The 25114-nt window shown below is 29.7% G+C and overlaps 2 protein-coding genes across 2 annotated transcripts; one reads left to right on the forward strand and one right to left on the reverse strand.

Annotated features, from left to right (window-relative positions):
- The first annotated feature begins 10792 nt into the window (after positions 1-10792).
- Positions 10793-14872, forward strand: LOC121216818 (uncharacterized). Its single transcript, XM_041092234.1, has 3 exons — positions 10793-12772; positions 12980-13210; positions 13381-14872. The coding sequence occupies exons 1-3, from the start codon at positions 12428-12430 to the stop codon at positions 13663-13665; spliced, it is 861 nt and encodes a 286-aa protein (XP_040948168.1). The 5' UTR covers positions 10793-12427; the 3' UTR covers positions 13666-14872.
- A 4830-nt stretch (positions 14873-19702) lies between these two features.
- Positions 19703-21573, reverse strand: LOC121217230 (receptor kinase-like protein Xa21). Its single transcript, XM_041092756.1, has 2 exons — positions 19822-21573; positions 19703-19722 (listed from the first exon to the last, which is right to left on the reverse strand). The coding sequence occupies exons 1-2, from the start codon at positions 20594-20596 to the stop codon at positions 19703-19705; spliced, it is 795 nt and encodes a 264-aa protein (XP_040948690.1). The 5' UTR covers positions 20597-21573.
- Between the last annotated feature and the right edge of the window lie 3541 nt (positions 21574-25114).

Consider the following 25114-nt stretch of genomic DNA (forward strand, 5'->3'; position numbering starts at 1 on the left):
ACATATTTTAGACACATAATAATATATATATAATTTTCAATTAAAACTACATTGGACTTAATTGGCTAAGGGTTAATATATTAATGGGTATATGAGTTTCACAATTTTTTTTTATAATGCTGTATTGTTGGTTTTTGTTCAATGTGATAAATGTATTTGGCAAAAAGTTATATATTTTGGTTTCTTAAAGGTAACAATGTTAGCTTATTAGTGTTTGATTTAAATTTTAGAGTTGATTTAATGAACATTAATTGCTAAAATTATTAGTTAATTATGAGTTTTCGTCAAATCAAATTAAAACCTACTCATATATATATATAACAAGTTACGTCATATACTAAATTTACAAGAAGTGACTCTCTCTCAATTTTTTTTATATTTTTTAGTTTTTAATTATCCATTAAATTTGTTTTTTTCTAATAAAATTAAATTATAGAATACCATTAAAATTCTATATAAAAAATTAAATATTTATTTATTTTATTTTTATTTCAAAACCTAACAATTTTACGTTCTTTTTCCCAATTTTCTCTACACGTTCTTCCCTTCTTTTCCACCTTGTTCTTTGTAACTTTCTTTTCTTCTTCCATTTTATAGTTACTTGTTGTCTATCAAGGGAGTCTTATCATCGTGTGTTTATTTAATCAGAAGAGAAGAAGGTAGGTTTTGTTTTTAGGGGTTATTGATAGAATTTTTTTTGTTTTCTATTTGTTATTGAATTGAAGGTTTCATTAATTGGTTTGTTAAACTAAGGTTTCTGAACAGTTTGGTGGAGCGAATCGAATGGTTCTTGGTGCTGGGAATCGCGATTAAGGTGTTTGTTCAGAAACTCTTCAATTTTGTTATCGAATTTTTGATTTGATTCTGTGAAATTTGACATATTTTGTATGTTTTGAAATTGACCAATCGAAGTGTCGATTGTTATGGAATTGTTTGAAATTCTGTGTGTTTTTGGTGTATTTCTAAGTTATCTTGGGTTTGGGAACATTTTGACAACAAAGGCACATTTTACAGCCTAATTCAGTGTGGTTTCATGACGACATGAGTGGCCATACAGGCATGTGCTGTACACGAGCAGTCCACAGAGCCGTGTGAATTTGGGAATTAGGGCTTTCGGGCCAATTTTTGTGCCACACGGCCGTGTGGCTAATATTTGGGAATTTTAGTCAATATTCACACGGGTGTGGGTTTTGGACACACGGTCGTGTCCCTCAGCCACACAGGCGTGTGAGATTTTCACATGGCTGTGTCTACGCTGCACTCTATTTTATCAAATTTAGACAGAGAGTTACACAAGCTATTTACACGGGCGTGTGCCTCCTTCACATGGGGCGTGTAGACCTCCACACAGCTTAGGAACTTCCACATGGTTGGGGCACACGGTCATGTGGCCTTGTTTTGTAGATTTTTGTTCTGTGTCATATTTTGACTCGTTTTGTGCCTCTGTGTATTCTAACCCCAGTTAAGACTTAGTAAGAATGTTTAGGACTCTGATTAGTTAGAATTTGTGCATTTGTTCGTAACTAATGTGTTAATTTATTAGTTTGATTAAATGTTATGTGATGTTATTAGTAAATAGTTACAAACCTAATTGATTCTAAATTTGATTGATTGAACTTGTGTGTTTTGTTTTCTGTATGAATGTTTGTATGTTGTGTGCATTTTGCAATCGCATAAAAATTTTACAATTGACTGACTGAATATGATGTGCATTCATACATATGCATAAAATTGGGGTTTTGGTTATAAAGAGAAGGGAGCCTGTTTCGGTAGTTCAACTGTAATATTTCTGAACAGCGGTTTACCGCGTGATTCTATATATATGTCAGCTCAGCTGCATATTATGATTTCGAGTGGCTTAGTTTCCACATTGTAGTGTGTAGGGTGGATGAACCTTTTATAGTTCTTGTAATAGGCCCAATCTGCCCGGGCCCAACAAAATAAGTTACAAACCCAAAATAAACATTACAAGTCCAAAAATAAAAAAAACTAACGGCTCAAGTGGCCCAAAACTTGACCCCTTTAGCTGCCGCTCCTCCCACGCGCGCCAACCTCCTCACGCGTGCTACCATGTCAGCACCTCCGTACCCTCCACGCTCTCTCTGCCACCATAGCATGCGTCCTTGCCCCATACATGCAGACCAAGCAAAAGAGAGCACAACAGTAAATAGAAAAACATTGTATTTTTCGGCTATAAAAGCCATGGACAAATCAATGTAAATTTTTTACGACAAAAATCAATACAAAAAAGGCAATGAGAAACAAAAAAAGGTGGTTCTTTTGTTCTTTTGTTTTTATTTCTTTTCTACTTATATTTCTACTAGTTTTTAAGAAAAATAAAAAAGAAAGGGGTCGAACCTTACCCTTTTCTCGCATTTGCGCTGTCGTGGGGGGACGAGGTTCGTTGTTTTCGATGAAAAACGACGTTTTTTGAGTCGAGGAAGTCGAAAAGTTAAAAAATGGCCTTCTTTCAATTTTTCAGCCACCGTGGATGGTGACCGTCGCCAGCGACCGGAGAGGGTATTTGAGAGAGAGGGGGAGAGTGATATGAGTTTTTTTTTTCAAAGAATGGGGTGAAATGAATTTTTTTTAAAAAAATTGGTTTTTATAGAGGATTGAAACGGCACCGTTTTGGGCATTAACCCCAGTGGCCAAAACGACGTCGTTTCACCCCTTTAACCTGCGCGTGGATTGGACCCGCAAAAGGATCAGCGTGTTTTGTGGAAGGGTCTATTTGCGCGTTAGACCCTTCCGCATTTTTCAATTGTCTTAATCCAATCCTTTTTTTTATTTTCTAATTTGTACTTCAAATTTTATTTCATTTTCGATATGGTCCTAGCAAAACGGCGCATTTTAGAGGGCGGGGATATTTCCCCAGTTGGTCCCTCTGAGTTATTCGCGCCTTTCAAATGGGTCCTCTACCTTATTTTCATTCTCGATTTTTACCCAAATTTCTGATTAAACTTCAATTTAGTCCTTCTGCGTCTATTTTGTTATAGTTTTAGCCCCTCTTATATTCATAAACTTATTTTATTAGGATTTGGACTCTTAATTTTATTTCAATGTCAATTTAATCCCCTTTTATCTCTGTCTAGGTTTTATTTTCTTTTTTTTTGTTGTGTTTTATTTATTTTATTTATTTGCTTACCCTTTCTTTTTTTATTTTGATTTTCGTATTTAATGATGCTTTTATTTTATTTATTTTATTCTTGACTTTCATTGTTATTGTTGCTGTTGTTGTTGTAGTTGTTGTTGTTGTCGTCGTCGTCGTTGTTATTTTTATGTTTTTTTATTATTTCATTTATTTACATATTTTATTCCAAATTGTGTCTTTAAATTTCGTTTATATTTTAATTTGGTTCTTTACTTTCAATATTTTTTATAAACTATTTTCCCTTACATTATTTATGTATTTATTTTATTTGTTTTTTTTAAAAGTTGGTATTGTCCTTTTATGTGCATACTTTGGCATTATTACCATTGTTATTATTTATTTTATTTATCTTTTGATTATTCTTATTAATGTTAAAGTAGTGTATATTATATGATTCTCGTAAATTGTCTTTATTATATTCATTATTGTTATTTATTAATGCAACATTTCATTCATGTATTATTTTAAAGATTACACATTTTTACCCAAATTTGTAAAAAAATATAAAAAAATTAGAAAATAAGCAATATTTTGTATTTTGGAATTTGAAAAGTCGTTCCCTAACTTACGGGATTTCAAAATTTTTTGATAAATCCAAATATACGAATCATTTTTCAAAAACACATTTTTAAAATTCTCTCGAGAATTAAAAAGATCGTTTTCCAACTTATGGAACATGATTTCTTTTCTAAAACTGAGATAATAAAAAAATTCTAAAAATAAATAAAATTTTCGGTGTTATTCTCATTTCGAGATTTAAGGTTATGTCCTAACTCACGGGGTATAATTCTTTTTCTCGGTTGACGTGAAATATACCCTTTTTTAAATTCTTTTAGGTAATTTTAATAAAAAGGATCGTATTTTAAGTCTCTTCAAAATTTTCAACTTTCGACATTAAGACATTAATTAATCAATTAGGTATCAATTTTGGGCATGACAAGGGTGTTAATCCTTCGTCGCACGTAACTGACTCCCGGATCCGTTTTTCTCAAATTTCGTAGACCAAAATCATTGTTTTAGTAAAATCGAAACGTTTTGTTAAAACGATTGAATTGGAAGGTGATCCGATCACACCTCAAAAAAAATATCGGTGGCGACTCTAGTTTTTTTTTCGTTTTTATTTTCAAAATAAAAGTCGACCCCTTTTTATTAAAAAAAAGGCTTCGACAGTTCTATGTGGTGTGCAGGGTGGACGGGCATTCTTTTTAAAATTATTTGCAAATGTTTGTACTAATTTGATTATTACATGTGTTTGAGACATTGCTTATGTAGTTTGGTACTATATATTGACTTATCGATGTAAGATTTTCGTAAGTGACCATCATATAGTGCTTGTCTGAAATATTTATGGTGTTATCCCCTCTTTTACCGACTGTTGTGTTTTGGACTCACACTGAGCTCGCGTAGCTCACCCCCTTAATTTTCTCCCTTTTAGGTACTCTCGTGTTCTGTAGCTAGACTCGACATATTAGAAGACTCAGACGGAAGAGGTGAGATTTGATTTAATAAAGTGTTTCGATTCAATTTTAGTTTTTTCTAACTTCTTGGGACTATAAGTGTTAATAGGGACTGTGGTATAAGCTTTACTTCTGGATTTTCATAAATTTTTATTTTGGGACTGAACTTTTGAAACTGCGGAATTATACTTTCTAATGTTTTTAACTTAATTTAAAATTTTTGTTTGAATCCTGAGTGGTTAAACGACTTAGTTTGATTTTAGCAAAAATGAGTTATAAATGAGATGTTAACAATTCATTTTGTAAAATTATTTTAGATCACTTCGGTGTTCAAAGTAACCTCTGAGATTCGATCCATACTTTTAGGCCGAGTTTTGGGGTGTTACATTAGTTTTCAAGAGGAGATTGGTGATCTACTTGAAGAGAGATTGATTTTGAAAACTTTGACTCCTTTTGCTTTGAGAGTTGATTTGAAGAGAAAAGAGCTTGAAGGTGCTTTTGTAGAATTAGGACAAATTTTAAAATAAGGACTAAATTGGAAAAAAAGTTTTTGGGTTGGGCTAATTTAAAAATTTGACACTTTTGTGGGATAAAAATAGAAAAATATTTTGGTTGAATACACACAAGGAGTTACGAACTTGAGACCTATAGGTAGACTAAGGCCTTACCACTAAACTAACAAGTTCATTATTATTATCTTTTAACACAAATAAATTTTAAGGCATACTAAGGGCTTGTTTAGCATTGCTGTGAAGAAGCACTTTTGGCTTAAAAAACACTTTTCAGAGAAAAGTTGTTCTAAGCTAGTAACTTTTTACTAAGATTTTGGCTTTTCAAAAGCACTTTTGGCCTAATGGAGAAGCTAAAATTTTTAGCTTTTCTTACCCAAAAGCACTTTTGAGTGCTTAATTACTAATTCATCCCTCCAAGAACACATTTTAAAATAAAATAATACAAATATGTTAATATTTAATTACAAATATTTAATGGTTATATTTAAATATTTAAAATATAATTTATATATTCTAATTAAATTTTATAAATAATTAATATTTGTTGCTTAAAAATATTTAAAATTTATATTTTATTTATTAAAATATTAACAAAAAATTATAATAAATTATTTTTTATATTCTTACTAAAATATCATAATATTAATTAATTTTAATATTATTTAAATGCATATTTGTTACTTTATAATATCATGTCTAAAATTGACGTTTTATTTCTCAAAAGTACTTTTTGACATTAATACTAAACACTTAAATCTTAAACTAAACTTCTCAAAGATACTTTTCTACAACACTTTTTAAAAGCACTTTTCAAAATCAATACTCAACTATCTCAAACTCTCTTACCTTATACTTTAAAAGAGAAAAAAAGATTTTAAATTTTATCCCTAGCTATTTCTTTTAACCCAATTTTTAGGATGTTAAACATTTATAAATAAAATAAGAAAAAGGAAAAAAAAGCATATACATATTGATGGGTTTTTTTCATTATTAGACTTTATTTTTATAGCAGGTAAAAGTATTTATGGAGAGGATCATGTAAAATTGTGATCTGAATAATTTTAAACATTTCATCATTGCAAAAATGAGATAATAGAAAAGAATGACTATATGAATTTGCATTTGTGTTCTTTTTTTCAATATTTGCTTTCAAAAATGTGGGAAAATTTTAAATTTGATGAAATTTTAAAATTGCACTTCTTTAAAATACAAATTTTATGAATATGGACTAGCCATTTTATTTATAATTTTCTGTGTTTTTCTTCTTTGCTGACTTTTTTAATGTCATTTTCTATCGTGAAAGAAAATTAAAGATTCACTATTTATTTCTCAACCACTATGAAATTACTTGACTATGGGGGTAGAATTTTCTCACCAATTTTCTAACATGAGATTTTTTGAATGAGACAAATATTCAATTTTAACACATTTCCCATAATGAGTCACCCCTATTTGTGAGTGATTTGGGGATAAAAGCTTAAACATTTCTGGATCACATTGCATTTAAGATGGGTGTTTGGAGTTATATGATATTTTAACATATAAAGAGTCCTTGCTTTACTTTGGGTGGTCGTTGGTATTACTCTCCAACAATTATTGTACTGTCATCCTTATTCCTACTCCACCTAGCAGAGAAGTTTCATTCGAAGATATCCTTTTTTCCTTTTTAATATATTTTTTATTTTATTTTCATGGATATGAGGAGATACTGAAAATTATTATACAAATTTTAATTCACTCGAAAAATAAGTGTTTTATTTCAAGGGATTAATATTAGATCTTTCTTTTTTAAATTCTGAAATTTTTTTGACAACTGCGTAATTAAGAATGTATCAATTTTGGGTGTTATAAGGGTGTTTTAACCTTCCCTATGTGTAATCGACTCCTGAACTTTTTTTTTTCTTTAAAATTCAACACATACCTTAAATTTGTCTTTTTAAAAGATTTTTAAAATCTCTTTATAAAAGATGATCACACTTAACAAAAATATCAGTCACGACTTTTCTTTAATAAAATATTATGTTTTTGCAAAGACCAAAATTTTCATATTTTTCAAGAATTCCTCAATCTAATTTTCTTTTTGAATTTTTATTTTCCAGAGGAAAATGATCCCTACAATTCATATTTATTTTCTCCATTTTTAATGTTTTTTTAAGGGAGATGAATAGTGGAATGATAATTTTTAGTTAAGGTAAAGTAAATTTAATTATGCATAACTTTCAGCTATTAATTTTTTCGATTTAATTACACAATTTTTTGAAATTAACACTCTTTTATTAGTTGTCGCTAGTTGAGGGACGACAAGTTGATTCGGACTTTTTTGTTGACCTAATAAAAAATTTAGATATTTAAAGTTTACTTATTCTATCAATTTAATGCTAAATTTAAAAAATTCAACAAATCCTATCAAAAAACAATTGGACCCTCTCTCACTCTTAGCAATACACACCATCATACATGACACATCACCATCTTCAACTCACCCGACCATTGGCACCACTAACAATCTCCTCTCTACTTTTTTTTAAAATGAAAATTAGTGAAAATATATAAATAATCACTCAACTATAAGTGTATTTATATTTTAATCATTTAACTTTAAAATTTTACTCACAGTATAAAAATAATTATCTAACCATTCAATTTATTCTATTTTAATCTAACTTTTCCACGGTGGGCACAAAAACTTGTACATTTCTTGGTGACATTTAATCCAATTGCATTTAGGATCACATAATTTTCTTTCATCCATTTCATTAATAAACTGTTTCAAAAACAATACCACGTCGACAATAAATTTGCTATTACACATTCAATTTTAGACGTACGGGTCGTTGAAATATTAATTTCACTTAAGCTATTGACAGACTTTTCCGTAAATAAATGTATTTATGAGCCGGGTTAAGTAAGGTTATGACATGAACAATTTTGAAAATTGTATTCAAATTTAATTTAATTTAAAAATAATAAATAATAAATAATAAATATATTTATATTGAAGTTTCTATATATATTTATAATAAAATATATTAATTTTGGGGTTACACTTCAGTCCTTCACTGACTTTTTCACAATTGGTTTAAAAGTGTATCCCACCAATGCCAAATTGGTACTTTATCTCTTTTCTTATTCAATTTCTTTTATAATCATATTTATTTTAGTATATTAACTAATAATAAATCAATTCAATTAGTATTTAATCATTTGTATTACATATTTTTAATAAAAAAGAATTTTTTATATTTCTATTTTCAAGTTTAAACACATCATTGTTAGGCTTCCTAAATCCTTTGAGGATGATTTTAAAGTTTCTAAAGATGATTTTAAGTAGTCCCAAAAACCACTGGATTTTTAAGTGACATCCAATTTTTCTTTTCCTGCAGTATTGTTTAAAGTTAATTTTCCGAACAAAAGTTTGCCTTACCAAAGATGATTTACCCTGACATGCAAGTAGCATGCAAATATGAAACAATAAGAAATAATTAAAAAAAATGATCCTTCAAAATTAAAAAAGAAAGAAAGAGAGTGAGTGAGATAAATCTAAAATTGCTTAATAAGTCATTTGATATTTTTTAAATGTAGTACTTGTATTATTTTCTTGTTTAATGAGATATTTATATTTGATAAAAGTTATACATCTTGGTATCTAAAGTTAACAATGTTAACTTTCTAGTGTTTAATGTAGGTTTTATGGAAGTGATTTGATGAAAATTTCACAGTAAATTAATAATATTAGCAATTAATTTTCAACAAATCTGTAACAATCCCAAATCCAGCCTAGACGCTATGGTCAAATCTAGAAAGTTACATCAGTACGTAGAAAATTTTGTTCTTCCAAATGTGTTTTGTTACTAAATTAATTCATCCCAGGTTGCCCAAAAACGATGACTCGCCACCATGAGATGCCCGACAACGATGGCTTATCAATACGCAATTAAACTGTTAGATCAGATATTTGTGGTCATGCCATTGAATTGCAACTCAGCTACCGAAACAAAAATATGTGGTGAAACCACTATATTGTATCCAAGCTGCCAAATAAAAATATGTGGATAAACCAACAGATAGTGCAAACCATTAAACTGCCAAAAATTCCTCCCTTTCATATTATCCCAACCCCATGCAATGTGACATGGCATGCATTTACATAATCAAAACGACAAGCATGTAAGACATGTAGTCGTACCATAACAGAACTTAGAAAGCATGGCATTCTCACAAATTCAACAAAAGCAAGTTGGTATGCTATAAAGTCACATGCATGATCACATAGCAGAATCAGAAACATAAAAATAACGTAACCAAACCTCATACCCATATACAAACATAACAATACAAATCACGCTACCAGATTCATTAGAAAACAGTTCATGCACACGAATTTCACATACCTTATTCATATCACCTACAATGTCAAATTATCAGACGTTACATTTTCAAAGTCAGTTTTACACAGTACGAACCCTACAAAATGGCTAAACATGACTCACGAATCAAAACGGGCCTAAACGAAAATTTTTAGAAAATGGGCCAACATGGCCCAATTAACCTAGGCCGTATGGCGTCGACAGTCCAATTTTCGACTTTCAGCAGTTCATTATTTTTTGAGTTTTTGGATATACAGCTTACTATTTTCCGAAGCAAAATCATGGCAAGAATTCCAAAACCTAAAATCCATATTCAACCCACTCAAATTAGTAATGAAACCCAAAACTAAATCGTTAAACAACCAAAACTGCTACCAATAAACCTTATCAAACCAGGAATCAACCTTTTGGCATCTGACTACTAACCCAGAATAGTAGCAGCAGTACTAAAAATCTCTCAATTCACCGGAAGACTATTTGTTACAGAAACGTCACCTAAACCAAAGATTTCAGAGTAATCAAAATCGCGTCACACAAAGAAGGAAACAAATTAACCCCAAAATCGTGAAACTCAACAAAGTACGAATCTTTTCACATATTCCTTACCACCAACCGTCAAGATTGCTCAAAAACCACTAATGACACCGACCTTCGCAAGGTTAAATTGAAACCAAAAGGCAACTAAAGATGGAACAAAGGTTGTTATAAAAAAAATATTAACAAAGACTTATTGGAGCAAAAATGGCGAAAAATCAAGAATAGGGAGATTGGAAAAAAAAACAATGAAACGGCAAAGAGAAGGAGTGGGAAAGTGACGACAGTTTGTGGAGAGATTTTGGGTAAATAAAAAGTAACTCACCACTCAACCCATTAAATCTGATTACCCTCTAAACAGATTCCCTTAGAGTTTAAATTCAACCCAAATACCACTACATGGGCGGCATAGGGTAAGGAAATAAAAATACTTCTACTTTGCACACACGGGGTCTTGAACACGAAACCTTAGGGTAATTTGAAGCCTTACCACTAAATTAGTAGGCTCATCCTTGAAATTAATTGAATGAAAATATTATTTATGTCAGATGATCAGGGATAGAGGTTAAGACCAAAGATGACAAAAATTCAAAGGAAAGATTTAAACCTAGAACCTCACACACACAAGCATAACACCTATCCACTGAACCAGATTTACTCCATTGACATAATTTTCACAATGTTAGGTACTACACTATTACAAGAATAGATTTTAGAGAGAGAATTTTTTCTGAGAAATTGCTTAGTATTATTATCTACTTTAATCAATACACTATCAATGTTTATATACTTCAATATGAGTAACTGCTCCTAACCAACTATACCAGACTAATCAACTGAATGATAACAAACTAACAAATCCTATGTTAACAATCTCTATTCTTCTAACATTGTCTATTTATGCTTTTGAAATGCTGACTTGTACTACTATTTCCAACCCTCTTTTCCTTTATTTTTTTCAAGCCTTATACTATCCCTAATCAGCCCTTAAATTTCCCTGCTTGTGCCGCCCAAAGCAGCCCTCGTGTGTGCCATCCATGGTAATGTGTCGCCATTTTAAACACCACTTTGGGGTTGCTGTTTTTCTCTCTTTAGCCGTATCTTTCCAGAAAATAAAAATTGTTGTTCCACTCCTCTAATCAATATTTAATTGTGTCGTTTTCAGGTGTATTCGATTCTCTTCGTTCAATGATTTCGAAATAGTTAACGGGTAGTGTAAGTGTGGAAGCTAGTGAGATTTAGTGCCGTATTAATTTTGTTTAAATATGCTGATTTGGCCGATTATTCTAAGGAGTTATTAATTGTTTTAGCTACTAATTTTTGATATAAAATTATCGTAGGTGCTGATTGTAACATCCTGATTCAACAGTAAGCCGAAACCTATTCGCACCCTCGCTTGGCATTATTTCAGTATCAACGTGATTAATTGTCCTTAGATGCTCATTTTTTAAATTATCAGAGATAATTTGCTCCATTTTTTTAGAGGAACCAATTTGCTCTATATCAAGATTAAGAGGCACATAGAAGTGTTTTTACTAATAAAATCGAAACATGGACAAAAATCATATACCCATAAATAATTTAAAGCATTCAAGGTTGATCTTTTAGGAATTAAGACTAAATTAACAATATATATTTTAATTATCTCTACAGTATATATATTTTAAATAATATAGTAAAATTTATCAATTTCAGTAAATTTTATAATTTTTTTGAATGTTTTATAATATTTTTGAAAATTTGATAAATTTTTATTTATAATTTTTCTTTTAGAATTAAAATCAAATTTACACCATGTATAAATGTTGAAGGTTGAATTTGTTGAATTAAAAAAAAAACTAAATAAACAAAATGGGTGAATGCTGAAGACTAAATTTGTTATTATTCCGATATTTCATTTTGTGATCAAAGGTATTTTAATAGTAGGATGACTATAAATTGCAATTGATCTAATGGGAGTGACTAAAATAATAATAATTTTTTTTTGTGACCAATACAAAAATACCTTAAAATTTGGGTGACTATAAGGAAAGTTTACCCAAAATAAAACATTGTAAGCTTTTACAAATTCGGACTACTTCTACAGGCGTGATTGTTCGTTGGCTTACGGTGTCCAACGAATAACAGCCAACACAGAATATAAGAAAATGTAGGAATAGGTCGGGAGTTGTCGAGCGATTGAAGTTTTTCAACCACGAGACCACCTTAAGCAAATATGTCAATAAATAAATAATCTAACTCCATACAATCAGAGACTTCAAACTCTTACTGTCCACCTCTGATTACATCTCTTGCGTTCCTCCTGTATATGTTTTTTTCTTTTTTATTGCAGAAATCTGGTTGAATTCTAGAATTGTTACTTTGTTTTGGCCGTTCAAATAAAGGTTCTACATCTGGGTAAACATGGAGGGTTATTCATCAGATGGATCTAATTCATTTTTTGGCTCAAACATACCCAACGAGCCACAACTTCCACACCAAACTGATTCTTGGGGCGTAGTAGATGGATGGCCGGAGCTGCTTGGCAGAGACAATTGGTTAGTACAGGACAACATCGACTTCTCTGCTGTAGACTATGGACCAACGAATCAGCCTCTGCTAGACCAACACCATCAATTCAATCAAGGAGAAACATCCAAAGCTTCATATCAAACAGTATCAGAAGGTGGGACTCGATCTACACTCACTCCAGCTCAAAGAAAAGAAAACAAAAGACGAAGTGATTACAAGTATAGGCAAAAGCGCAAGGTATAAGATAATCCAATTGTTTTTCTCTCTCTCTAGAATATAGCCTCTAATGGAATTAGTTATAATCAAAATGTTTACTTTAAATGCCCTTTTCAACCCATCATATTGATATGATTGTATTTTAACTAGAATGGTCAAGTGGTGACCAAATTATGTAAATTGATTTCTTAGATTTGTCTTGTTTGATATTAACATTCTGCGGTGTAGGTAAAAGCAGATGAACAGATTGGGGAGATTAAACGCTTGAAAGAGGAAATTCAACGGCTCAACGATGAGAATGGACAGTTGACAGCACAACTTGGATTGCCACTCTCTAATGCGCAATTCCAAGCAGCAGCTCAACAGAGACAGGATGGTTACATTACCCAGTCAACCGGCAAGCAGCTTCACCCTCATACTGTTACTGTCCATGGAACAAACTCTGAAGCTGTTGGCAAGGTATGGCATATTAATTGTTCTACATGTTTGAAAAATCTAATGCTTGAACTGGAATTTATGTTTGGATTTCGATACCTTGGATTAAACCATATTTTCTCATTAAGATTCAAATTCTGGAATCCTGATTTGTTTTCCCTCATAATTCATTGTCTCGGCTCTGCAACTTGGAGATGAATGAGATACAAAATCTACAGGGAACAGTTCCTGTAAATGTAGTTGATGGTAATGACGGTATAGAAAATAATCAGACGGGTTCTGAAGTTGAAACATGCAGTAATAATGAAGCAGCCATAACTGACATTCTTATGAAACTTGAAGCTGATGACGAGAGCAGAGTGAAGTTCTCTGACTTCACCGGCTTACATGGTGAGCGCATATCAGTAGGAAAATATAGTTTCCCACCGGCCCTGCATCCGATTGTGAACAACATTATCGAAGTCTACGGTGATGTTTGAGAAACAAGTAAGATGAACACAAGTATTGCCGAGATCGTTTATATCATGTTCTGTGCTTCTGTCAAAGAGATGAGCAATCTACGACTGGAGCACGTCACCGAGGATCTGATATTGAAGTGGAGGGATGCAATCAAAGATGCTTTACGCATCAATTTCAAGGTGGATTTCGCCATGGAACATTTGAAGAAAATTGCTTGTGCATACATCGGTTTAATGGAACGTCAAAAGCTGGATAGTGCGGGTTTGAGGATATCCAAGTTAGAGGCTGCGTTGAGTACTGCGAAAGAGGAGCATGCAAAGATATACGAGCAGTCCAAGGTGTTTATAGATGCTGCAGAAGAGTTCAACGATAAGCCTGTCAGCTCTGGTATGTTCAAAAGACCTGGCCAGATCAACATTGAGCTAGAGCTAACAAATGAAATTCGAGTACCCTAATACTTTGATTTGAGTAGCTATCAAGTCCAATCGAGTTTTTGAGTTTTTGTTGCTAATTATGCTCATTTTAATAAGGTAAATTGACCTCAAACATTAAAAGTGAAAGTTGATAGAGCTAGACCGAGCTTGACCAAGCTTCTAAACTCTTCTACAGCATCCATAAACACCTTGGACCGTTCACATATCTTAGTATGCTCTTCTTTCCCAGGATTCAACTCAGACTCAATTGGATATCCTCAAAGCCTTATTATCCAGCTTTCGACACTCCATTAAACCGATGTAAGCGCAAGCAATTTTCTTCAAATGTTCTACGGTGAAATCCACCTTGAAATTGATGCCTACAGCATCCTTTGTTGCATCCCTCCACTTCAATATCCGACACTCAGTGAAGCATAGAACGTGATATAGATCGCCTCGAAAATACTTGGGCTCATCTTACTTGTTGCTGAAACACCTCCACAGAAATCAATGATGTCGTTTACATTGGATGTAGAGACGGTGGGAAACTACCGTCAACTACCACATCGGCCTTTTATAGTAGAAAATGCGTGAATAAAAACAGAGGAAGAAATTCATATGTTATGTAGAATCAGAGTTTGGTTTTCTTACAGTTTTCCTTGCGAAAATCGTTCGAAAACTTGCGATAACACCCAAGTTAGTCGTACGTTTTGTATCTGTTGGTTGTTTTGTGTTTTTCTTGTTCACATTGTAAAGGTCAACAATCCCGTGAGTAGAAGTCGCACGGAAAAGTGCAACCGCTTCTTTAGTTACAATAACCATAAATATAAACAAATGGGTAAATTTAATTATGCTTCTTTAGTATCTTATAGAGGTAATAATGGGCTGGCTAGGTTCGGGTCAGGTCAAGTAAAAATTTAAGCGTATTTGTTAGGTTTAGGCTTGGCATGAAAATGAGCCTAAAAATTTACTCAAATTCAGTCCGGATAAAAATATTAAAATTTGGACCCAATTCGGTCCACCCATATTAATTTTTTTATATTATTTCATTTTTACATAATTTTTAAATATATATAATATATCAAAAATATTAAAAACATAAAAATAAATATTTTTGAGCAAATTGAAAATAAATTTTAAACAATATGTATACTTAAATAATACTAAGATAGATGCAACTTAACAAGAAAAAAATCTTTAAAATAATAACAAAATTAATAATAAAACAAGTGTTATATAATATCCAAACAATGACAACAAAATAGTAGTAATATAATAGTGAAATAGTAGCAAAATAGGGAGAAAGCAATAAGAAAATATCATTAAAATAACAAAAAAAATAGCAAATTTTTTTTTGGCATTTAGTGAATTCAGGCCGGGCTCAGGCAAAAATGTCTTACCCAAGGCCTGACCCATTTTTAAAATGAACATTATTTTTTTGCCTAAGCCTATTTTATTTAAATATTCAAAATATAGTTTATATATTCTAATTAAATTTTATAAATAATTAATATTTGTTGCTTAAAAACATTTAAAATTTATATTTCATATATTAAAATATTAACAACAAATTATAATAAATTATTTTTTATATTTTTACTAAAATATCATAATATTAATTAATTTTATTATTATTATTAAAATGCATATTTGTTGCTTTTAATATCATGTCTAAAATTGACGTTTTATTTTTCAAAAGCACTTTTTGATATTAATACTAAACACTTAAATCTTAAACTAAACTTCTCAAATGCACTTTTCTCTAGCACTTTTTAAAAGCACTTTCCAAAATCAATGCTCAACTATCTCAAACTCTCTTACCTTATACTTTAAAAGAAAAGAAAAAATTAAAATTTATCCCTATTTCTTTTAACCCCATTTTTAGGAGGCCATATATTTATAAATAAAATAAGAAAAAAAGAAAAAAAAAGCATATACATATTGATGGGTTTTTTCATGATTAGACTTTATTTTTTTTCCCAGGTAAAAGTATTTATGGAGAGGATCATGTAAAATAATGACCTGAATAATTTTAAACGTTTCATCATTGCAAAAATGAGATAATAGAAAAGAATGACTATATGAATTTGCATTTGTGTTCTTTTTTTCAATATTTGCTTTAAAAAATGTGGGAAATTTTTAAATTTTATGAAATTTTAAAATTGCACTTCAGTAAACTATAAATTTTATGAATATGGACAAGCCATTTTATTTATAATTTTCTGTGTTTTTATTCTTTGCTGAATTTTTTAATGTCATTTTCTATCATGAAAGAAAATTAAAGATTCACTATTTATTTCTCAACCGCTATGAAATTACTTGACAATGGGTGTAGAATTTTCTCACCAATTTTCTAACATGAGATTTTTTGAATGAGACAAATATTCAATTTTAACACATTTCCCATAATTAGTCACCCCTATTTGTGAGTGATTTGGGGATAAAAGCTTAAACATTTCTGGATCACATTGCATTTAAGACGGGTGTTTGGAGTTATATGATATTTTAACATATAAAGAGTCCTTGCTTTACTTTGGGTGGTCGTTGGTATTACTCTCCAACAATTATTGTACTGTCATCCTTATTCCTACTCCACCTAGCAGAGAAGTTTCATAAGTGTTTTATTTCAAGGGATTAATATTAGCAAAAGTACAAGCTATACTGTGGTAGTAGTTATAGCTCAGGTCCGGTGATTGGACCAGGTGAGGGGTGTTAAACAAGAGACAAAATCTCAACACGAGAATAATACCATCTTTTGAGAGTTCCGTCAACGCAATAAATGAAATTTAAATGGACACTTTTTTTAATGAAAGTAAATATCATATTAATTAAAGAAAAGCAACTAAAAATCCAATAATAAAATCCTTAGCAAAAGATTGAAACACAATTATATTGTAAATGAAGTAAGAAACTAAGAAAATCCAATCTAATAAAGAAAATAACTTGATGCCCCAAAGCTACCATAAAACTAAATCATGGTAAGGCCTGCTGCTCGTTTTATTGGTTTCCATCTTTATTTTGCAAAAGAAGTCTGAATTCCGAATAGAGCCTAGTACATGGGAGCAAAAGAAAGAAAATTAGTATATTAATTTCCACGATTTTTAAAACAAACTTCATGGAAACGAATATTGACATATTAGATATCTATGATTATAATGCTAAAATAGATTAAAATTATTAAATTAATGGTAAAATTAAGAGTGAATTAATAACCGCAAGCGTACTCATTACTCACCATATTTGTTAAACATGTTGATGTTGTTTAGCAACCTTTGTTTGATTTTCTTTAGCTCAACCACAACATCTTTCATGTCTTTTCTTTCTTCTGGTAACTCAGCTGAACAATTCAGAGCCAACTCCATGATGGCTGAGATACAATTTGCTTTAACAACAAAGTACTCATCCTCTTTTCTTAATAAATCAGCATCTGCAATTTCTATTGCTCCTTTCGGCAATGAACATTCCATCCAATGCCTTATAGTCACTTCTTCAGCAAATAGATTATCAGTTGGCTTTTTCTTTATGAAAGTTTCTATAAGGATGATCCCATAACTATATACATCACATTTTATAGAAACAATTCCAGTTGATCCAAATTCTGCATTTCAAGTATAATTAGAGCATCATTAATCCTTAATTATTTCTAAAATGCTTATTCAAATATATATCCACAGACGCATGAAGCAAAAATATAAAATGCAAATCAAGAAAATAATCATACAAAAATAAAAAAATTCACCTGGTGCCATATACCCGATAGTTGCAAGAGTCATGGTTTGCTTCATTACATCACCTTCTCCCAACAATTTGGCAACATGTTTAGACAAGCCAAGAGACCTTTGGGATCATACGGGTGATTTTGATGATGTTAATGGTTATTTTGGTGGAGAGGGTGAAAAAGAAACGAATGGTTCATTATATATAATATAATTATGAAATTCAAGCCATATATTGTATGTTTCATACATAAAAATTTCATGGGAGGTCCAAAAGTAATTAAATGACTTATAGGCTTGCTGAATTTCATCTTTTGAATAGGTGGTATTAGGTCCAAAAGTAATTTAACATTCACAAAATAATCTCTAAATACTGTAAAGACAAATCAAATCCACAGCAGCATTAGAGTCGATCAAGCTAAGCATTGGCAAATATTACTTTGATTTTGCATGCAATATTGGCAAAATCCCCTCTTACATTAGAAAAACAACACAATCCATTAAACATTGATAGCCCAATACAAATTTCATCGAGAAAAAAGTTCCTTTGTTTTGTAGAACATGATAATAAAGATGTGGAGTTTCCTTTAGTTTTCCTTGATGAACAACCACTTGCCAAAAACACAATTAGATTAGATTATGAATGATACTTTCAACTATGACAATATTAAATACCAAACACTCCAAATAACTCTAAATAACTGGAAAGCAGCAAATTACCTGACGAGGCAAGCTAGCTCAATTAAGACCATTGTGTTATACTTGTCTCTAAATTGAAAAATTTAGAAGACAATAAAGAGAAAGAGTTAGCAAATACTTGAAAACCGATAAAACTTATATGTCATTGATTGGATAAACTACGATCACCCATAATAGCCTTTATCTTGCAACCATCTACATGAACCTATAGGGCTCTTAGCGGAATCAAGAGACAAAACCTTAACATGAGAAAAATACCATTTGTTGAGGGCTTTGTTAATAGGGTCGTACCTAGGAGAGTTGGCAGGGGTCCCAACCCCCCTTAAAATTAAAAAGTTTCCATTTAGGCCCTTTAAAATTTTTAAAATTTTAAATTAATAAACGTAAAATTGTACTTTGACCCCCCCAAAAATGATAAAACTTTGATTTAATCCTTTAAAAAATATAAAAATATAGGCTATTAAAACGGTGAAATTGCGTTTTTACCATCGTAAAAATTACAATTTAGTTTCAACCCCTAAAAAGATTTTCTGGCTTCGCCCCTAATAAAACCTTTGGCAAAAGATGAAAATAAATTTATATCGTAAATAAAAAAAGAAACTATGAAAATCCAATCTAACAAAGAAAATAACTTGATGTCGAAATTTAATGCATTTTATTGGTTTCCATTTTGGTTTTGAAGAGAGCCTAGTACGTGAAAGCAAAAGAAAAAAATGGTTTATTAATTTTTACGAATACCGACATATTATATATATGATTAAAATTCCAGAATAACCACAAGTGTGAATTAAAGATAAAATTAAGTGTGAATTAATAATTAGAAGTGTACTCATTACTCACCATCTCTGTTAAAAATGTTGGATGTTGTTTAGCAACCTTTGTTTGATTTTCTTCAGCTCAACCACAACATCTTTCATATCTTTTCTTTCTTCTGGTAACTCAGCTGAACAATTCAAAGCCAACTCCATGATAGATGTAATACAATTTGCTTTAACAACAATGTACTCATCCTCTCTTCTTAATAAATCAACATCTGCAATTTCTATCGCTCCTTTAGGCAATGAACTTTCCATCCAATGCCTTATAGTCTCTTCTTCAACAAAAACATTATCAGTCGGCTTTTTCTTTGTGAAAGTTTCTATAAGGACGATCCCATAACTATAGACGTCAGATTTTATAGAAACAATTCCTGCTGTTCCAAATTCTGCATTTCAAGTATAATTAGAACATCATTCACCCTCAATTATTTCTAAAATGCTTATTCAAATATATATCCACATACATATGAAACAAAAATATAAAATGCAAATTAGGAAAATAATCGTACAAAAATAAAAAAAGAATTCACCTGGTGCCATATACCCGGTAGTTGCAAGAGTCATGGTTTGCTTCATTACTTCACCCTCTCCCAACAATTTGGCAACGCCAAAATCTCCAACATGTGCAACCATGTCTTCATCTAGTAAAATATTGCTTGGTTTTATGTCACAATGAATTATAGGTGTTGGATGTCCATTGTGGAGGTGTTCTATAGCTACCGCAACATCTATCATTATGTCGACCCTTTGTATGATATCAAGGAAACAATTTTCAGAATGTAACCATTTCTCAAGGTTTCCATTAGACATGTAATCTAGCACCAAGGCTTTGAAGTCAACACTTGAACAACAGGTAATGACGTTCACAATATTACGATGAACTATATTACGCATAGCATCACATTCAATGTCAAAACTCCTAAATGCTCCCTCTGTTTGCAAATTGAAAACTTTTATTGCAACTTCCATTCCATCTGAAAGCCTCCCTTTATATACACATCCAAAACTCCCTGAACCAAGCATATTGCTTTCCTCAAATCCATTAGTTGCTCGGGAAAGTTCAGCATGTGAAATTCTTCTCGGTGTTTTCAAAGACAACAAATCATCTTTAATTGGTAGAGTTGCACTCCTCCTTTGGCATCTTCTATACATAATAGTTAAGACTATTAGTACTACGACAGTACCAACTGTTGGTAAACCATACCTGAAAGCATGCAGTATAATCATTTGGGAGTTTTTGTGGATGTCGTTTTTGCAAGGTGGGACTAGCAACCTAGGTGGACCACAAAGTGCATAATTCTTCATGAATGATGTGCTAGAAAAGTTTGAAAAACATCCTTTGCTGGGAATTTCCCCTTGAAGTCTATTGAAAGACACATTAAAATACTTTAGATATAAAAGCTTTTCCAAAGATTTGGGAATGACTCCGGAGAGATTGTTATTGCATAAATCCAAGAATTCCAAACTAATCAACCCATCAAATGATTCAGGGATATGACCATGTAGTATATTATTTGATAAATCTAATGAAACCAAAGTTTGAAGAACCCCAAATGTGGATAAGATATCGCCCGTGAGAAGATTCCTTGATAAATTTAGTTTCAGTAGAGTCCTCAAATGTCCAACATCAATAGCATGTCAATAGAGATGGTTTGATGATAAATCTATTTCTAAGATATCTTTAAGATTCCACAAATTTGAAGGTATTGCGGAACTCAATTTGTTGGAATTTAAGTAAAGATATCCCAAAGAAGTAATATTACCCAAACAAGAGGGTATGGGTCCATGCAGCTTATTCAACCCTAAATTCAAGTTGTATAGTCTCTCCAAACCACAGAGGCTTTCTGAGATAGGCCCTCCTAATTTATTAGAGGAAAGAAATAGACCTTGGAGATTTCTCATTCCTCCTATTGATGCTGGAATCAATCCACTTAATTTATTATAGCCAAGTTATAAAAGCAAAAGGTTGGTTAAGTTACCTATTTCCATAGGAATAATGCCTTGAAGCTCACAATTATGGGCATTAAAGTATTGAAGGGATTTTGAAAGGTTCCCGATATAAGTAGGAAGAACGCCACTCAATGGATTTCCTGAAACCTCTATTTTTCTCAAATGCCTGCAATTCGACAAAGAAGAAAGAAAGCTCCACTCATGATCAGTAGCAGATCCTGTGATGAAATTATTGTTTACGATTCGGAACCGTTCAAGGTGTCTTAAGTTGCCAAGTGTTTTAGGGACTGGACCAGAGAATAAGTTATGTGACAACACTAGTTTCTTAAGCATGGAAGCATTTGAGATAGAGTTGGGAATGTTTCCGCTAAGTTTGTTTCCCCACAAAAAAAGAATCTCAAGCTTTGGAGCACTGGTGATGGGTGGTAAATTACCTGTAAAATAGCATCTTTTAGTATACATATTCATTGAATACCAAATTCACAAAATATATAATACATTAAAATAAAAACTGTAAAACTTTAAATCAATTAAGAATAAAATTTTGGTATGGAAAAATGTGATGAAATCAATTAGAAAGTTGAGACATAATAAGAAGTTTTGAGTAGTAATTAATCCTTGTGATTTCTATAGACAAAACATATAAAACACTAATAATTTTTTAAAATATTGTAAAACTTGAAATAAAATAAAAATAAAAGTTTGGCATGAGAATGTGGCATCTAATCAATCTTAAAAATGAGACTGACACTGAATAATAATTAGTTATGATTTGGGAAACAAAAATGTTAAAGTCATTGTTTTTAATACTGGTATGATTTTGACCTATTAGGTTAATTATTTATTTTTATTAAATTATAGTGTAAAATTTAAAGATTATTATTTGCTCAAAATTTTTGTGTTTTTCGTATATTTGAAAGTTAATCTTTATATTTTTTATTTTTTGTGATTTAGCCTCTCTACTTTTTGAATTAAAAATTTTAGGTTCATTTATTAACACTGGTAAAAAAGTTTTTGTGTTAGTATGGCATTTTGAAAAATAAAATAAACTTGATATCTATGTTTTTAATTATTCCAAATATTGTTTTACTATTTCAAGATAAATTATTTGTGTCTAGACCAATATCTTAAGAACTATTGTTGCATGTTTAATTATTCTAAAGAATTGTTGATTGAGTCTTAGTTGAAGTGCACTATTCTCCTATTTATGAATTGGGGAGTTGGTAAAGTATTAAATTTTGATATATTTTAAAATATTAAAAATTTATTAAAATATTTTTTATAGAAATTGATTGTACCACAATATACAATTTTAATATCAAATTTTTAATTTTTTTTTAAAATATTAGCGAATATATACTTTCTTTCAAGTTACACAATTTTTACTAGTTTTTAAATTTTTTAAAAAAATTTTATCGTCTTTTATAATTTCTAATATTTTTTTATAATTTTTTACAATATTTACAATTTCTAACCATTTTTAATAATTTTATTATTTATTACAAATTTAAAAATTAACAAATTTTTATTTTTTAAAACAATTATATATTTATAATGTAGTTATTTTTTTATAATTTTATTTGAAATTTTAAAGATTTTTTTGGTTTTTTTAGATGATGATGCCATCATGATGTCATCATATGTCACATGGCAATTTATAATTAGTTGAATATCTCAATCTATTTTTTTAACGTCCAATGGACTAAAACAAGAACACCTGATAATGTTAGAGACTACACTAGGAATGTTTGATAATATTAGGTACTAAAGTGGGCAAAAAAATTAAGGACTATATTAAAAATATATCTATAATATATATAAATGCATGGATTTTGAGAAACTTTTGAAATGATAATTATATAGTCTTTGTTTTTTTTTTCTATATTATTGAATTCTTTATTTTAAATATTTTTTATTACTTTTAAGATTTATCATATGTATGGATAAGAATTTTGGTTTTACTAAAATATTTGGTTAAATAAATTCACTTCATAAGAAAATTTAGGATCCTTATAAATAACAATTTTGATTCTATTAAAAATATTATTTTAAAAAATATATAATAAAAATTTAAAATTTATATTGAATTACTTTATACTTAAATTATTATTAGAAACTTTATCATACACATACATATATGAGAACCACGTATTTAGAACATAAATTTGTGTTTTAAAATAACTTATGATAAATAATGAAATGTATAATTTGAAACTATTTAATAATAACACATGGCATATCTACCATATTAAAATAAAAATAGATTAAATTGTAAGTAAAACATAATTTAAACATATGAATACATCAAATTAAGAATACTAAATGAATACAGTTATTTATGATGATGTTGTTGCCAATTCTTAAGTTGGTGTCGAGTTAATTTGTGACATCATAAATTTAACTGATAAATTTAAGGTTTTATGTATTGATGTGGATTCAAATATCACCATAATTAAAAAAAAAAAACTAAAGTACCCTCAAATAATATAACTTATATTAAATATGAAAGGGTATTTTTATAATTTCTCTAACCGAGTTGATGCCCGGTTGACTCATGACACCAACTCAATCAAAAGCTTCAATAATAATATAGATATTCACGTTAAAAAAAACCAAAAAAAGTACTTTAGTTCCAAATAATTATATAATAAGTAAATTTATAATTGATGAATAAATTTATAAATAATATATTTATATGATCTAATATATTATATATATTAATTATATATCATCTACAAACTTTGAAGATCAATTTATTAAGTATCAAGAAAAGAAAAAATGAAATTGAATTAACACTAAATCGATTTTTAGATTTTGTCCAGATGATTTAATGATGATAAAAAATTATTAGCACTATTTTTGAATTAACAAAAAATTAGTGATATATTTTAATTATATTTATTATTTATTAGTTTTAATAATGTTTTTTTAATTATATGAAGTAAAATTATATCGTATACTAAATATGGTACATATACTTTAATTATAACTTGAAAAATTATTATATAAATTAATATATTTTAATTATATTCAACCATTTGAATAACAAAATTTAAAAAAAAACTAATTAGAATTATTTACTTTTTAAACTTTAATGGAAATTAAAAAATTAAAAATAAATCAATTCATATAAATCTTATTGTTTATTATCAGATTAATATGATAAAAGTATATGACATAAATAGAAGAAACAAATTCAACACAATGTTTTGATGAAATTTCAAAATAAATGTCAAGTATTCTTCTTTTAGAAATACGTAAAAAGAAGCGAATTTTCAAAATTTCTCCTAAATTTTCTTCACATTACTCTACATAATCCATTAAAAAAACTTAAAAAATATATTTTATTAATTACTATATATTCTTTTATTTTCAGAATAATAAATTGTTTAAAATATGCTATTAGTCCCTGTAATTTAAAAGTTAAAAAAAAATCCAATCCTCCTATTTTTTTAATTTAAAAATTCTAGTCCAATCATTTTTAATTCCATTAAAAAATTTCAACTTAATAGATTTTTTATTATCAATCATATGCAACATTATATGAAGGCAGTCTACTCAGTATATATCCAAGTTTACAGATTTTAATAGAAAATACTTACAATCCTAATGATAGGACTAAGTTTTTTAAACTAGAAAAGTAAAAAAAACTTAAAATTTAACTTTTTTAAGTACAAGGATTAAATTTTAAATGTTGTCAAAGTACAAGCACTAACAAAATATTGTGATCTAATAAATGTAAAAAGCATTTTAAACAAAAGAAGGTTGAAATAATCTATTTGTCCTTATACTTTGATAAAATTTGAGATACCATAAAATTTGTATCTTTTTTCGAATTATTTAATGCCATTTCAACATTTTCATTCAGAAAAA

This window comes from Gossypium hirsutum, chromosome D05 (assembly GCF_007990345.1).
Source record: "Gossypium hirsutum isolate 1008001.06 chromosome D05, Gossypium_hirsutum_v2.1, whole genome shotgun sequence".
Lineage (NCBI taxonomy): Eukaryota > Viridiplantae > Streptophyta > Magnoliopsida > Malvales > Malvaceae > Gossypium > Gossypium hirsutum.